General features: G+C 35.0%; 2 protein-coding genes across 2 annotated transcripts in view; one reads left to right on the forward strand and one right to left on the reverse strand.

The window, feature by feature from the left end:
- LOC113237930 (mitogen-activated protein kinase kinase kinase 4) overlaps positions 1 to 2,457 on the reverse strand; it is a 69,022-nt gene extending 66,565 nt beyond the window's left edge. Inside the window, exon 1 of the mRNA XM_026474648.1 lies at positions 2,351 to 2,457. Coding sequence (XP_026330433.1) covers positions 2,351 to 2,424 — 74 coding nt within the window. The 5' untranslated portion in view covers positions 2,425 to 2,457. The remainder of the gene's footprint in view (positions 1 to 2,350) is intronic.
- A 597-nt stretch (positions 2,458 to 3,054) lies between these two features.
- On the forward strand, positions 3,055 to 11,429 carry LOC113237931. Its single transcript, XM_026474649.1, has 3 exons — positions 3,055 to 3,078; positions 10,352 to 10,432; positions 10,506 to 11,429. Exon 3 carries the CDS (start codon positions 10,512 to 10,514, stop codon positions 11,427 to 11,429), a length of 918 nt encoding a protein of 305 aa, XP_026330434.1. The 5' UTR covers positions 3,055 to 3,078; positions 10,352 to 10,432; positions 10,506 to 10,511.
- The last annotated feature ends 6,383 nt before the right edge of the window (positions 11,430 to 17,812 follow it).

A 17,812-nucleotide genomic window follows, 5' to 3' on the forward strand; every position in this document is an offset into this window, starting at 1 on the left:
TCATGGTAAGGCCCCTGTACTATGAATGCCATCCAGAGCAATCAAATTGAGTTCAGGGCACTCGCTGCACAGAACATGTAGTCCAGAATTAGAAAGTTTGTTTTCCAAATGGTCACACCAAGAATTGAACACAAAATCTCCTCATCTAATGTCCATAGGACAATGAGTGTGTGCATTATTATTAGCGTTTTGATTGGTCAGTCTAATAAATAATATTATAAATTTTTTGGAAATTTATTTTTAACATGTATAAAGAGCTTGTGGCAAGATGATGTGAAAGAGGCTTGTCAGGTTAGAGGCGGTAAAACAATGGTCGTGTTGTGTATTTTTATTAAAGTAATAACAAAGTTTGAATAAGCCTGTTGTTCATTCGATAGCTATTCTGTAAAATCAAATATTTTTTAATTTTAGATTTTAGATTTTTTATATGCAATTTTAGATCCAAAAAATAGTTTGCAAAGAGTAAAACAATTGTGAAAATCTCAAATCCAGAAAAGTTTTCAATTTTTGTAGAACACTGATTACATTAAAAATTAAATTCTTTTGTTTGAGAAATAAGGTTTTTTAGACATCAATACACATCTCAATCATCAATATGAATATGGCAAGGCCTGTTAACTAATCTATTAAACCAGTTAATACTATATTAGCAGATTGTGCAGTGCAATAGATTTAACCACTATCTTCTCACTATTACAGTTGTAACAATAACATGACCTCTGAAACATATCATCCAGTTGTCACTATGATAAACCCCTGTTTATTATTGTAGGTCCCCACATGCAATAATTGAAAAAATAATAATTTGTTAAAGATTAGGAATTATTTTTGCAATTTTTTGCTATATAATGAGTATGTGTATTGAACAAGAAATACATTTTAAAAAGTAGGCTATACAAATGACATCACACATCACAATTAGACGTTTTGGCCAGAAAAGAATACAACCATTAAAAGAGCCGCAACTCTTTGATACACCTTTTTTATTTATTGTAGCAAACTTATTAGGATACCGTGGCATTAATGATGACAGATGAACCTTACTATCTGGCCTTAATGCCTTTTTATGTCGGGACTCTCGTTCAGAAAACAAAAACTTAAATAATTTAAATTATTTCATATTCCCACAACACACCGATATCGGAGATAAGTATTAAATGTTGAAACTTGTTTTAACAGGTGTAATTTGTTAACGACAAGTCCTAAGGAAACGTAAGAAAATAAGCACACGAAACAGGTAATTGAAAACAATAATTAACTGTATTTGATCGCGATGGAGGCACATAATGAATGTCCGAAACTGTCAATCTGCATAAATACGAGTGATTATTGTCGTGTCGGCCTCGTGAGCAGCCAGTCGCTGGCCAAAGACAAATAGAAAACATTTGACGCTCAATTTAATTAGCAACTCATTCTTTTCCGACCAGTGAACCAATGATTCTTCGAAACTCGTCACCCGGTTTTATTTTTAAAAACAAATGCCAGTCACCCCGTGGGTTCTTATATTAATTAATAGTCAAGAGCAACCGTACACAAAGTTACAAAAACTTCTCATAACAATACCCGGACAATTCTTACAGTTTGTAAACAGAACTAGAGAAGCGACCTCAATGCTCAATGCCTACCTATTATGAAAATTTCTAAAGATCAGAAAGCTAAACACTTTAACTGCCACCGGATCATAGTGCATATAATAATCACTATTCATTTAGGAGAACCCTCTATGCTACTTTAAGTGTGTTGGAGGGGTCCTACAACAATGCTCTGGTGTGGCCAACTACAAAGCCAAATGTGAACTGCCAAGGTCGCTCCGCAAAATCTTCCGCAGACTCATCCAACTATTGTGAGTGTAGGAGACAAAAGATGTTGGCCAAGGGCTTGACAAGTGGATGTTCATGGTGTCTGTCTATCCACAGTGAGAAAACGCATAATGGTATCTACTTTTTTTCTATAATAGTGTACCATTTCAAAACTACTACTTACGCTAACGTTAATACAGACTACAGAATCATGTTTACACTTTGAAATTTGTAGAAAAATGTGTATAAAAGTCCCACGCGTCACTACGGATTGACCCAAAAGATAAACAGCAGTTGACTTAGTGTCATTTAAAATTAATGTGACCTGTAACCTTTGATTGCGATGGAATTTCACATATAGAATTAAATTAATAAGAAATATCTCAAACAGTTAACAAATACGCTGAAAATTTATGTACAGCACAGCGTTTTAAAGAGCGTAAAAAGCGACAAAAATTCGCTATGAAGATAATTATGCGTGCAATCGGAGTTATCAGGAAAGGTTGTACATCGTAAGCAAACAAAAAGTTTTTACGTAATTATTTACTTACGGGTCTTCTTCTGAACTGTCGTAGTTGATCGTGAAGCCCACTTTCGACTTCCAATCATTGTCGTTTGCCATCATTCCGACAAGATAAAAAACATAGATGATTTTATCCGGCGTACGAAAACATGTTTTAATAAAAAAATTCGATCACAGCTGCGGTACAACACTTAACTATCACCCACTATTTCCACTTGAAAAAGTTTAGATCGCATTCGAAAACGTTATTTTACTAGTAATAAATGCACAGAACCTTTAATATCACTAGACTAATCACAGACCTAAAATTTATTTTCAATAACACAACAAACTCCCATGTCGTCCGATAAAAAATGAAATGAATGAATGAATGAATGCTTTTTTTTCTTTAATGGCTTTACCACTACTTTGTGCCTATATAATTTCCACGGCTCTTCGTTCTTCGTTTAGAAATATCTTTTGAAGTTTTATTTATCTTGAATTATAAAATAAACTTGTAGCTTTTTAGCTATAATAATAGCTACAATATAAATAATAATAGCCACTAACCGGTGGTTAGAAAAAAAATGAGATTTAAAATTAGAGATGAAACGGATAGTGACTTTTTTATAATATCCAGTGACGGGACGAACAAGTCCTGCGCCTGATGATAAGCTACACGGCAGTCGGTTACCAGAAATCCGGCCAAAGAGAATTTAAGCACTACGAATCCGGCGGAGCACCTAGGCCGGAAAGCCGGATATCATACCCACTGCCGTAAGCATTTCGCAACCGGTATACAGCGCGTACCGCCGTGATTGATTTAGTGAATGAATGCACTTTCACATTGATGATTTGATTTGTTGTGGTCATTTGGTTTTTATAAAAAAACTTTTAATTTGTTCGATAATATATAACAGAAAAATGTTAACAGTGAAAAAAAATCGCAATTTTGGCAATATGTTAATATCAGTGCTGTTAGTTTGTTGTGCCAAAGGAAAATAAGATACATACATATACATATACAATACATTGTATTTGAAGACAGTTCAAATGAGTAGTACTTAAAATTTAACTAAGTTATCAAGAGTTTATAGTGAAAAACTCCTCTGAAGCTGGTCTCGTTTATGAAAATAAATAGAACCAACTTTTACCACTTAGAGTAGAAAAATCGTAATTTGATTTTATTAAAATTTTAGTACTAAATTTACAGATAACGTTATCTGACTTCATAGTTCTTTTAGTTACAAGTAATAAACAGATTGTCAACGATTCTGTAGTTGCTGTTTATCCTATTACTATCTTTAATCAATAAATCAACTTATTTGGCGTACTGATTATGAATTTTTTTAAATTTTTCAACATTCGGTATCCGCTCAGATAATGTTCTACTATCCGGTATCCGGCCAGATAGTAAATATAGACCGGATAGGCCAGATTCCGGTTAGTTACCGGATATCCGTTTTATCTCTATAAATGATTTCATAGCAGCGAAACAACCTTTTCAATGGCTCCATGGTATTTGCGTTCAGAAACTTCAACTTTTGATAACTGTCAACGTCAAATGTGGAAAATTAAAGAAATAATATTGGAAAAATATCCGGAAAAATATTTTTATTCTTAATTGGACTGTATATTTTTTTGTATAATATGTTACACGATAACTCTGGCCTTTGTGAACCGATTTTGATAATTCTTTTTTTTTGTTGGGAAGAGGGTACTTCAGTAGGGTACTCTAAGGGTGGCAAATTGTTTATATAACATCATTGGTGGCAAATAAGATTATGGATGACTTTTTCTGTTGGTCCTGGTCGGTTTTTTTAGAACTATGTACTGAGATTATCCATTTTCTGTATAAGAATAATAATATGGTCGACTTTTTTTTGGAGAATCTTAATAGGCATTATCGTTTGTCGTTTTACAGCCATTGCCGCTAGATGGCAGCGCATTGTGTGAAACTTCATTGGAAAATCAAAACGTCGTAACTTGCAATAATAGGCATTGAACTTTCAATGATATGCCAACTCTCCCGAGTTTAAAATGTATTAATAGTCTAGAATTTATTACATTTTTTAAATTAGAAGTATAACCAATCATTAAGGTTTCATAGTGTTTACAATTACAATAGTGTGAGTAGTTTTGGCGACAACAACGGTTCTGATTTAATAAAGACCCTACCATTGTATTTTTTCTTCCGTGAGTAAACATGACCTTTCTAACATATGAATTATAAAAGCACACATAACGAATGATTATATTATATTTTGTTGACATCTCATCATTGAAATGGTTTAACTTAAGGCGTTGCTCTAAAATTATTTATTAATCTGGTTTAATCAATTTAAATAAGAACAACAATAGGAAATGAAACTATTTTTCTGGATTTAAATCGCGTATAATTGTTTTTTCAAACAAACCGACGTTTCGAGCCCTTTACAAGTCCCATGTCAACCGTGACCATGGGACCTGTAAAGGACCCGAACCGTCGGTTTATTTGAAAAAACAAATATTCGCGATTTAAATCCGGAAAAATAGTTTCATTACCTTTGCGTAACAATCGGGAAAACCTAAGAACTCGATAAGAACAACAATATCAACATTTTGCACCCCTCATGGAAGAATGACATATGTAAGTGGAATTACGTCAAAAATGTTTATTGCTCCATTAATATAATTAAATAATAATTGGTTGACTTTCCCCGGGGTTCAAACAAGACATATTATTTACTCTCAACTAATATATATTAAGTAAAATTAAATCTTATGATTTTGACAGGGTTATTTTAAGGAAATGATAATTATTATTTTTTTACGTATTTATGATCATTGGAATTATATTAGTGAAATATCTAGGAGTGGGCAAGCGTTTAAACATATTGTGGTTACCCACTGAAAAATAAAGGCCATATGTAATCAGGGTAATCCAGCTTCAGTCCAGGTGTCCATGGCCAATATTGCTTAGGTTTTTGCTTTTCTGGCTCCTTGCAGTCGATGCAAGAACCTCTATAATAACCGTTGTGCAATCTACGATTTGCCGCGCTTAATGTTAACGTGAGGGCCACTATTATTGAAATTATTTTGAAGTTCATTTTCTGGAAATAAATAGTCGGCATTAATAACTAAACACAGAGATTGGAAGGCTAGTGTAGAATAATAAATACATAATAGTATATTTATATCTTGTACCACATTTTTTTATTGCTGTCTCATTGGTAAGTACTAATGCCACCCGTGAGTACCTAAAAAAATTTAAAAAGTAAACAAGTTCCTATTACGTTCACATTGTCTATAGGTAATAGATTTGTTACCTACATTCTTGTAAACGAGCTTACTTGTAATAAGTACCTATTTAGTAATATCATTTTTACTTTGTAACCAAAACTTATTGAAAAATAGAAATGAAATTATTTATTTACATTAATTTGCATACCTTAATAATTTTAATGGCCCTGGTCCAAAAAAGAAAAATCTTTCTAAAAATTTTTTCAACTCTTCATTGCATGGTTGCCACTGCGATACTGAGTAAAGTGAACTGTTTTCTTCTAGTCTACATAACTTTTATATACCATTGTTGTATAACAACGTTACGCATAGTAAAATTGTATTTAATCCTCGAACCTCAGAGCGGTGGCCCTAGATGGTATATAAATGCGGGTTCGCCCTGTCAGATCGAAGGAATTTTTCTTTGTTTTAAATAACAAAGTCGACTCTGTCCTAGAGGATCCAAATCGAGAAAACGAGATCTTTTCGTTTCAACATCTTGCCATAATTAAATTAGTCACAAAAATTACAATTTGCAAAATTAAACAAAGGCGAACCAAAAACAAATGGTAACACCATAATAAAATAATTTCCTTGTAATGAGTGGGTATATCGACTACGCATCATAGCAGGTGGGAATATGGCATTTTTGCGTGTAACGATTCCGCCATTTTCATGAATTTGGTAGTAAGGTAAAAGACCTAAATTAGTATCAACCAAAATCTTAACAAAAGAAAATTGTCGAACCATGCTTGTTTATTTTTCTATACCAAGTACAAGTAGGTATCTAATTGACGAATGAACTGAGATATTATATTAGTATTTTTTGTGAAAAGCTTACATTAAAAGTCTACGTTATGTGTTTGAAATTAGATTTATGATTTTAATTTTAGATTATGATTTAAACAAAATCACCTAGAAATCAAAGTATAATTTAAAGTGATTTGCAAGCTTGTTCATCTTTTGCTTGATGCGCTTCTGTACTTGTGTGATATTTAGGTATTAGGCGTCCGAATTTCTACTCTACGGAGAAACTTATCCCCATGTGCAAAGGAAAATGTAATAGACAAAATAATATTTTAAACGGACTAGGGGATCCATCAAAAGTTACGATAACAACGATATTGAAAATCTGGCCTAGTTCAAAACTCACAATTCCATTTTTTCGAGGGTTCCCTTCCATCATCGAGTATACAACCAGAAATAGAGACGAAATGTCATTTAATTTGTTTGAAAACTATTCTGCCATATCATTACTGTGACAACTGCGCTCCGATTGGCCAGCCCGAGTTCGAAACAATTGACGGGTGTCGTCAACTGTTTCACTTCAAATCGACCAGTTAACTTGAGCTTTGCTAAAATGGACGATAATTGCAAAATTACATATTTCTTTACCGATGAAATGTGATTCCGTTTGTTTTGTAATTAGATGTTTTGCTGTTTTTCCCACACCGCGAATAAAACAGCACGGCATTGTTAGAGATATTATTTTTCTTACAATAAATACAGAATATTTTTTGGAATCAGTCAGGGTTAAGGTCAGTAGTTGGCCTGTCTATATTTCAGTGCAAACGAGAGTTGATATTTATAAGAGCTGTACCGTTAATGTGTTACCAGGAATATATGGCCTTTTTTTCGTCTCCATTTCTGGTTATATACTCATTGTCTTCCATGTTCCTGGATCGCCATTACGTTACATAAAACGTTAACAAACTGGTTGCACATTTTCTTTCATTTTCAAAGGATGTAATAGACAAAACAATAAAACTTTCAAGCGTAACCTCATTACAAAAAGTTACAATCGCTATATACCTTTGGAACCTGGCCATACAGAATTGATTGATTTTTATGTATAATTTTCCTAACGAAACTCTTCTACCTATCCGAATGGGGTTTTCGTCACACGAATGCGCGTTAGACGAACTTTTTACCTTGCATTTGAAATTAGTGCATAAAAAGAGCATCAAACATCAATTCGGACGGATTTTAACGGGCTCACCTTTTTGGATCGTATCTGATTTATGCTTTTTCGTTTGGAATACTATTTTTTAACACCTAAACGCAATAATACATTAAATATTTAATATGATTAAGTCAAAAACATCACGCTAATAACTAGCTAGCTTGCAAAAAAATATTGACGATTTTTTTCAACACAATTGTTAGGACCGGAGCCCAAGTACAACTTTTGTGATCGGGGTCCGATAATGAGGGCAGACATGAAGACGATTTCGACACCTGAAACAAAAACTCCCAGGAACATTGTGATGCTGAGGGGTGCTCATCCTCACAATTGGAAGACGAGTCTGTTGATGACGTATCTCTAAATACGCACCGATGGAAGAAGAAGAAGTGTCGATGCCAGGTCTTTCCCTAATATAAATTTGGTAGGAACACCTGCTCCATATTTTGAGAAATATTTTACACAAGACGACACGGTGAGACTTATTATGATAAAAAGTACTATTATAATAGGTTCATTGTAAGACTGTTTGTTGATTTTGCATGTAACAAATGTCTTAAGATTTTATTCACCAATAAATAATAATTATAACAAAATTATTGTTGTTGTATTTTACTCAAATATATATTGAAGGCCCATCTAAATACAATCCTGTTTCCTACACAATTGCGCGCCTGTTATAAAGGTTCAAAGTTAATACAATTGTGCGGGCCAAAATTTTTTTCCAATGTGGCGGCAGGATAATGGAAAATTGACCTCAGATTCGTCATCTACAGGTCAATTTCAGGTAGATACAAGTTTTTTTTTCGGAGAAATTCCAAGTAGTTTCGGAGCCTGTCCGAAAGGGATATTGAATCTACGAGTATGAAGTAAAACGCGCTGTGATGGGTTGAAATGGACAATATCGTTTTTGTTCCTGACCCAATCATGGACATTGTCAAGTTTGCGCCTTACCCCCGTCTTTCGAAGCGATTTTCGGAGAATCTTTACGTCTCTGCAATTAACTGAAATTAGCACCTTGAAGCAATTGGCCGCAAGATGGCAGCACGTTGAATGAAATTTCAATGTTAAATCAAAACGTCGTAATTTGCAATAAAGGTTTCAACGATATAGCGAGTGGGTAAAGTTGAAATAGTATTAACAAAGCAGAATTTGTTACATCTTTTTAAATTAGGTACTATGACTAATCATTATCAAGATTTCATAGTGTTTATCACTTTGTGTGTTTGATCCGATAGCAATTGAGGCTTATAACTGTGGCTAAAACACGAAACACCCGTTATTAAAGTTTCATTTCATTAATGTTAAACTGTTACAGTTTCTTAATTTGAAACGTTGAAAGTTTTTAAAATTTATTAAATTTGTTAATTTAATTATTACTTAACGCCAAATTGTTATTTCTTTAAATGACTATTGTATGTTCTAACTTACTCGTTTGCTCCACAAAATGTGTATTTTAATTTGGTGAACTGGCAAAAATAAATATTTCCATAACTACTCTAAATGTTTATATATTTATCCAATGCAACCAATGTACAAAAATTGTATAGCGAATTATATATACATCTATTTACACCAACTTCGAGGTTTATTTTCTCAATCCCTATTTTTCAGTATTTTTTTGTATTTCCGTTTTACTTCGTCTTTTATTCTTTCTTCACTGCCACCAATAACTAACCTTTCAACGCTGCTGTCTTCGTTTTCTGACCACTTTGATTTCGATGGCTTTTGTCCAATCTCCAGCCAATCCTTGGCTTTATCTTTCTTTACCTTTTTCTGGTAAACAACATACCCGTCCTTTGTCACATAAGAAATTATAGGAGTGAGCACTTCGGGACGTTTCCTTAATTTGTTACTGTCTTTGGATTTGTGTCCAGATCTCATTGATCGTCTTCGAATAGATCGTCTATCATTGCTGCTGTCTGCATAATCATACGAGGAAATTGCTTCACTGGAACAAGATTCCGATTTGTACATGTACTTTTTTGGGCGACGTTTCTTCTTTTTCTTCCTATTTTTGTTACGCTTCTTGTCTTGGTTCTTTGAGTGGTAAGGCATCATAACCATTGGCATTTTTTGTGGCATTCCCATGTTCGATAAGCCCATCGGCATTCCTAAGTTCATATGCATGCCCATAGGCATTGCTTGTCCTTGCAGAGTCTGCACTGCTTGTGGCAAAGCCATTCCAGGCATTTGGGGCATTTGTGGCACTTGTGGCATTTGCGGAGGAAATGGCATTTGAGGCATAAATTGTGCAAATATTGACGTGGCGGCATGTAGTAGCGCGGTCGCGTGGAATGCGATTGTGATGCACCGCATCTGGAAATTAAAGAAAACTAGTCACGTAACAGGTACCTACATAGTGCAATACTCCATGAGACAATTAGAAATAAATAATACATTTAATTTTACCTTTATGAAATAAGCAGGTACTTGTAGTATACGATTTTATGTCGGACACATGATTCTGTGACATAGGTTCTAACTCGTTTGAACTAAACTTGAAATGTTACACTATAAATACTTAGTACTCGCTAGTTACAACACAATGGTGTTACAGTTACGGGTAGTACATAAGTCTATTATATAACTAAAAACTTGCAAAAAGTTTTAAACTTAGTTAAATCATGTGCAGTTTGATGTTGTGAATCTGGGAAAATGGGTTGATTTGCGTGTTTTGTTTTATAACAACTGTACATTGAAATATGATTTTTTTCAATTAGTATAGAGTAACCAACAAGAATCCTTATCAAACCCATTGTTGAAGGATTACATAAAGATTAGCATGCAACGCAAATGGTGCCAAAAGTTTTATTGTTTTTTCAGTTCTCAAAGCTGCCAAAGTGTTTACATAAATGGCTTGGATTTTTGCTTGGTCGCATTACACTATGTGCTATCGGTCTAGTAGTAAGTAACATTACTTTTCGTTGTGCTTAATTGTACAGTTAATTTTTTTTTAATCATTAATAATTTGTTTCAGATCATAATGAACAGGAAAAATTCTTTGCTTTGTTTTCTAGTCGTCTTTCAAACAATATACGCAAAGGATGTAGAATTACCCCCGTGCCCCACTAGCATTGCGTTTTTCCCTCAGAATCTACCCATGCACTGTAGAATGGTAAATGGACAATCGCTTAATTCTGTGCCGATACCTTTGAGTTCTACCTACCCACCTTCTATCTTCCAGAGTCCATCTCCTAATAAGATAGCACCACCAATGCCATTTCCAGTTCCTCCTGGATTTCCGGCCCCCATGTTCCCGCCAGGAATACCTGTACCACCTATGGGTCCTATACCCATCGCTGGCGTGCCCCCTCAAAAGATGCCAGTTATAGTCATGCCTTTTTACTCTCCTGATCCAGTGCGAAAAAAGGATGATGAAAAGAAAAAATCAAAAAAGAAAGATCCCTTCGACTCAGATGACTGCTCTGATGATATATTAGATAGTAGTGGTGATGATTCTTCGGAATTCTGGAGACCAGATAAATTTCTGAAGACACGAAGACCACGTAAACGTGCTCACAGACGTTTTGGTGGCGGCTATAGAAGAAACAATGTCAACAATGCAGAGTTATTGACGCCCATGATACAATATGTCACTAAAGATGGGTACGTAATATACGAAAAGGAGATTTCCAAGGGGGAAGCAAAGAATTGGTTAAGTAAGAACGAAAAGCGAGAAAATGAGTATGGTGTTTCTTTTAAAGAATTAGACGACATGAAACATGAATTAGGTGAAGACAATGTAGTTGAAGACTACAAGGAACCGAAATTTATTAAGGTAAAGGATAATAATGCAAAGGAGAGACGAGCGGAGACGAGCTCAAATATTCCGACTTCAACACCCAAGATGCGCAGAAAGTTCAAAAAAGTTAAAGGCGGGGCTGTTAAGCTTAATTGGTAATTCTACCAAAATTTAATAGGGGTAAAAACTAAAGGAAATATTATTTTTGTTGTTCTTTAAGTAATTTATATTTTTTAATATCATCACGATTGACCCTGTTAAGAACGATTATTTTGTCTCAAAAGACAGTGTTGTAATTTTGTACGTACTTTTATAATTTTATTAAATATGTTTTTTACCAATGAAAAATTTATTTGTTTGTATTCAAACATAGAAGTCGTTTCAATTAATCTTCAAGTGGTTCGAAGTAATGTTTACTAGTAATATAGAAAAAGTATTATAAAATTGCGCTTACTTTCATATTTACTAGCATTGTAATAAAGGAATACTTAAAATAGTACCTAAAATTACTTAGACCTAAAATCTAGAAAATAAAAAATAACTACTCAAAATCATCAAAGCAAACAGGAAATACATAATTTGCATTAATACTTTTGCCAGGCGTTGCGAGACAGGTGCTGTGTAGGGTTTTCATTTCAACCCGGGAATCTCGACAATTTTGAGACAAGTCAAATATTTAATATTTACTAAACCAACCATTGACTTACAAACAAACAGCAGTAGTTTTTTATTATAATTTCATGGACATGGCAACACCGTAGGGTTTCATATAATCTGTGGCGATTGGAGAACGATGAGGTAAACGCTCATTGTTCCGTGCCCACTATATACAATGATAAAAAAAGTTCAAAAATATTTTTTGATTTTATAATTTAAGTTACTACAGAATCTGATTCCAATCTCATGTTTTGAAACACGACCACGAGCACGGCCGTGATTTAAATTCTACTTTACTTGGTAGCTAAGTCAAATAGTATGTCTAAAATATTGTTTTGTATTTCGATGCCGAATTACATACATACATACACGGAAGAGCTTGTGTGATATACTCACGTATATTCAAAGTTACCTTTCTTAATATCCTACAAAAATAACTTAATTATTGTTCAAATTCAGAGGAAAGCGTTGGAGATACTGCGGTACCTAGTTTGAATCCATTTTGTTTCTCGAACCACAAACAAGCGCACGAGAAACACTTTTTCGTTTCCCGCCTAAAATCTTAACATAGTATAATAACATAATAACGCACACACTCACAGCTCGGCACTAGGGAGACACACACAAAGACAACCTCAAATTACACCCAAATTCTCGAGAGAAATAAATGTAGACCATACAAATATATCTACCTACCCGGGAATCGAACCCGGGAACTCTGCGTGGCAGTCTAGCATGGTAACCGTTCGGCCGCGGAGGCAGAACCATAACTATTTTCTAGCAGCATTGACATCTAGCGGCTTAATTGGTAACTTAGGGTCGTATTCCAGAACTCTACTCAATGCTCAAGTCAGGACTTGAGTATTGCGGTGAGCACTGAAAATCATACTCAAGTCCTTGCCATTAGGGTCGTATTTCCAGTGCTTGAAATCATACTCAAGTCTGCTCAAATCCTGACTTAAGCATTGAGTAGAGTTCTGGAATACGACCCTACAACATTAAAATGTGTATGAAATGACTTTCAAAACAAGCACTTTTTATAACTACAGTATTTATACATATAATATGTATAAATACTATTTAATTGTATAACTATAATAAATTGACTATTACGGCAATTTAATTAGTAGAATGTGATCAAAGTTCCGGAATTAACAACACGCGGTCTCTAGCGGCATATATGATAACAACCACGAAATTATAATGAGTAGTACGAGTCAAACAAAGTACAGCAGTATGATCATAAAATGGTTCGACAGTTATGGTACCCATGGAATACACTTCGAATCAAATTTGTGTGGAATCCTCATTGACCTAAAGGTCAATGGGAATCCTGGACTCATGTCGTCTTTCCCTGCATTTTATCTAACATGTAGTCTTCAAGTTTGTAATATGACTTTTAAATTACTTAACGTAAGTTTTGAACTTAGGAAATGATAATTTTAATATCTTGAATGTTATTGTAACAACACAATATACAACTCCCCATAAAATAATCGTTTACCTTAGTTCAACGAAATCGTTGTGCTATGAGTTTGGACTCAGGTTAATATTACGGATATTAAATTATGTATATTTTTACGGGCATATAAAATATTTGAGTAAATGTACTGTGATGACATATAGTCGTGATACCAGTGTCCTTAAACTTTTCTCTGAGAGAAACAAACCAGAGAACCTAAACGGTACACAGAACGAATCGCTCGTTTATGCAACACAAATAACGGTTTGTAATATCTGTCGCTTTACCACACATGAGAATCTTGTAGGACATACACTTTGGATGTAACTAAAATAATCTAATCTAGCATTTTCATTATTCCTCACAACTCTAAAAACAACGATACGATCAATAATAATAACAGATAAGTTAATTTAGCTTTAAACTTAACGGACATGTAATTTTTTAGTGGCAGTAGAGGCTCCTTGTGAAAGAGTTCGTCTAGGGAAGTACTGCCGCCAAGCAGTAATGTCAGGGTTCTGGTTTTGAAGGGTAAGGGTGCTGGTGAAATTACAGGCACATGGGACATTATTACTCGAGGCGACGGGCGTGCCCCTCACATCTTCGCGATTTAAAGCTCTGAGTGGCACTCATGTGGCACTGCAACTATTAAGGTCAATCGTGTAGTTTACCATCAATCGCACGACTTGTTCGTCCCGTCACTTGATATTGTACATAAAAGAGTATTTATTTAACTGATAGTCTTTACTAAATCCATAGAACAACGTTTTCGGCAATGGCTGTCTTAACGTAACGATGCACGGACATAATTTGTGACGTGAAAACATTTGAGTTTCAAGAAAGTAACCTAATCGTACTTAGAAGTAGATGACGAAAATTAAATGCAATCTTTCCAATAAAGGTAAAACAGTTCCTTTGTACCGCCAAGTAGTAATGTAAGCATTACACAGGTAAGGGTGCTGGTGAAGTTACAGGCACATGAGACTTGTCAACTTATGTCTCAGGGTGACGGGCATCGTGTGAAACAATCCTGCATATCGAAGATCATTGGGCAACGTCGTAGACTATGACCTAAACAATCCTTTAGAGAAGACCCAGGATGATGCTGCGTAGTATGATACCACGGACTCTTTTATCTTTCTCATTAGGAGTTCATAGAAAACGCTTTTACGTTCTCTTAACATTGGCATTTGAATTCCCCTTTAAAAAGCTAAGACATTTAATCTAACTGTTGTAGACAGATACAGAACGCCACCTCTGAGTCTTACATTTATAGGGAAAGGTGGACAGCACAGTTCATGGAATTCTCTGTGTGATAGTTTAAACTCTAATAATAGTCTGGAAATCAGGCGTAAAAAGTTGGTCTTTGAATATAACAAGAAAATATCAGTTCTAACTCTTTCAGGAATCAGGAAAATTAAGGTTTCCTAAAACTGCGTATGTTTTCACACTAGATATGATAATGACGACATAAATAACTCTTTTACATATCTCACTATTTATAGGACGTTATCATCATCAGTAAACTTAAGATATATACTTAAGACATATACTTATACTCTTGTCGGTTGAGCATCTTCCAGTCATTTCTCTTATAAGCCAGCTCCTTGACCTCGTTACACGACACGAGACCGGCCTTTTCTTATATTTGGTCTATGTAACTGTACCTAGGTCGACCTATTCCCCTCGATTTTTACCTCTAAAATGTTCTTAAAGAAGTTGTCGTGTCGTATCAAATGTTCAATTTTCCGCGTGTATACTCTGCTCCTGAATACATTCAGGATCGTTCTTTTCTCGTTTACCATTCTGAATACTTCCTCTTTTCTTTTTAATTGGTTGCTTTTCTATCCAACTTATGCCTTTCATTCTCCTCCAGCACCACATCTCAAAAGCTCCTATTCTTTCCCTATCTTGTATCAGTGTCCATGTTTCACATCTATAAAGTGCAATATTCCAATTGGACACCCTAATTACTTAGATGTTTCTTGCTGTTGCATGACAAGCTGCGTGATTTTAACAGTTGTTTTTTATGGCTATTCGTGCAACAATAATATAGGTGTACACCTGGAGTCTTTGATAATTAAGCTGCCCAAATATCTGAAACTCTCTACGCGTTAAATTGGAGTATCATTGACTACTATTGGCGTATATTCTGAGTGGTGTTTTGTCGTTGTAAGCGTTTTGATCTTCTTTATGTTTACCCACTGAACTGTATATGGGCACTTCTCCTAGAAGGGCTAAATTCTCTGACTTCAGTGGTCGAATTTTTTTTCTTAATTTCAGGAAAAACATTGAGCGGGAAGGAAAAAGAACTCAAACTTACATAAGATTCCGTTAATTGGGCAACTATTTAGATTCTTAATACCTAATGACATATTTGATCCATCGATTTCAGCTACCACCGAAATCAGGATTTCTTGACAAAAGGCGTAATTTTTGTATAAAATATTATGAAAAAAAGGCAATAAAAACATTCAATAATCTACATAAACATTTACTAAGATGACTAACTATTAAATCAGGCTTCAAAAACTAATATTTTTTGATAAATCGACCAGAATAACACCAGCAAATTTCATCTTACGACTATTAATTAAAATCAGTTTACAGTTTGGCTGTTCAGCCTTTTTTCAATCACACAAAGTATTTCCGTACCTCTTTTTTAAAAAAAGTTAGAACATAATCTGTAACCACAAAAGCAATAAATTTTTGGAAACTTGCGTGATTAATATCTTTCATTACTTTTTGTACATGACGAGGTAATTCATGCAGCTTTAAAATCTTTCCTTCCGCTTTTTCTTCGTATACCTCTGTCTATCTTTTTCTTTAAACCTTTCATATACAGGGTGACTGGTTGAACGAAATAAATATTTAAAGAGATGAATGAGTAGCTGATACCCATCCCGAATATGTAAAAATAACACGACTATGTAAAAAAAAATATTAAACATTTTTATTTAAAGAAAATACTGGCTCTAACATTTTGTATTACTCTGCGCGTGACACCGCGTTCGTCAAAACAAAATCTTCTGCGCATGTGCATTAGACACCCCCGCCACTACGCGTTGAAGGCCGCTTGCGCCGGCTACCCCAATCCCGCCCGCGCGTCCCGCCGTCCGCCGGGTTAGTTCGCTTACGCCCTTCTGTAAGTCAGGACGTTGTGATTTTGCGATTAAACGCACGCGCCGCCACCGCCGCCGCCGCGCCGATCTTTGTTTTCCGTGATACATCGGTCTATTCAACTGTGTAATTCCGTGGAGTGCAGTGACACATAACGATGCCTTATCACTACACAAATGAGGAGTATTGGGACATGATACGGTGTTATGTTATGGCAAATGTTCCCTAATCGGCGAGTTCCATCCTACACTTTAATGTTTAGGACTCAATTTTTTTGAGGACTTTTGGGCAGTTCACTGTGCCCTCACATGCTCAAGGGCGAGGAAGCGATCCGTATCCAGTGGACTTACAAGAAGCGATTTTTGAATACTTTGAGCATGACACACGCCGGAGTACTCGAAATGCAGCAAGACGATTCGGAGTGTCACAATGGACAGTGTGGAAACTCTTACACAGAGACGGTCTTCACCCGTACATTGTTAAGATTGCTGTAAATTTGTAAATTTAATCAAAATTAATTATTGTAAATAGGTATGATTCCATTTTTTAAATACGCCAAAAATACCAAACCATGCTCATACCTACTAGCTTAGTTTGTGTTTTACAACTGCCTAAAATATTGTGTACTTTAAAAAATAATTTATCGTAGTTTAATTGGTATTTTTGCCTGTCCTAAGCCAAAATCAAAGTATGAAGGGAAAATGGAATTATTTTTAAAACATTTTAAACGAGAGAGGCTTGACACGCGCTCGTAGCGCGGGGCGCGGCGCGGCGGCGGCGGCGGCGGGCGGTTCATTTTCCTAACAATCAGCTGTTCGTAGAGTAGCTCAAACGAACAGAGTATTAGTATTTGTAAAATGGTGCGATATATTTTTTTTATAATGTTTTGGGGCGATATTTTTACATATTCGGGATGGGTATCAGCTACTCATTCGCCACTTTAAATATTTATTTCGTTCAACCAGTCACCCTGTATAATCGAATCGCTTTTATCTTTGCTTTTCTAGCGCGTTCCTTCATCTTCTTGATTTCCAATTTTTGGTTTCTGTTTTGATATTCCTTATTGATTTTCAGTGGGAAGCAAGTAGTAATATAAAATTGTGAAAATCAACAGTATTAACTAAATGTTTATATGATAAAAAAACGTATAAAATTCATGCTTTTCAAAAAAATATGTCTTCGATGGCAGGTTTTTCCGACTTCGGTGGAAGCATTCTGAATTCGGTGGCATAAAATCCGTCGAATCCAAGGCCACGGGATTCTGAAAATATACATTTATTTGATATTACTCGTAAACGACAAT

This window comes from Hyposmocoma kahamanoa, unplaced genomic scaffold, assembly GCF_003589595.1.
Source record: "Hyposmocoma kahamanoa isolate Upper Pololo Valley unplaced genomic scaffold, ASM358959v1 94, whole genome shotgun sequence".
NCBI classification, from domain to species: Eukaryota; Metazoa; Arthropoda; class Insecta; order Lepidoptera; family Cosmopterigidae; genus Hyposmocoma; species Hyposmocoma kahamanoa.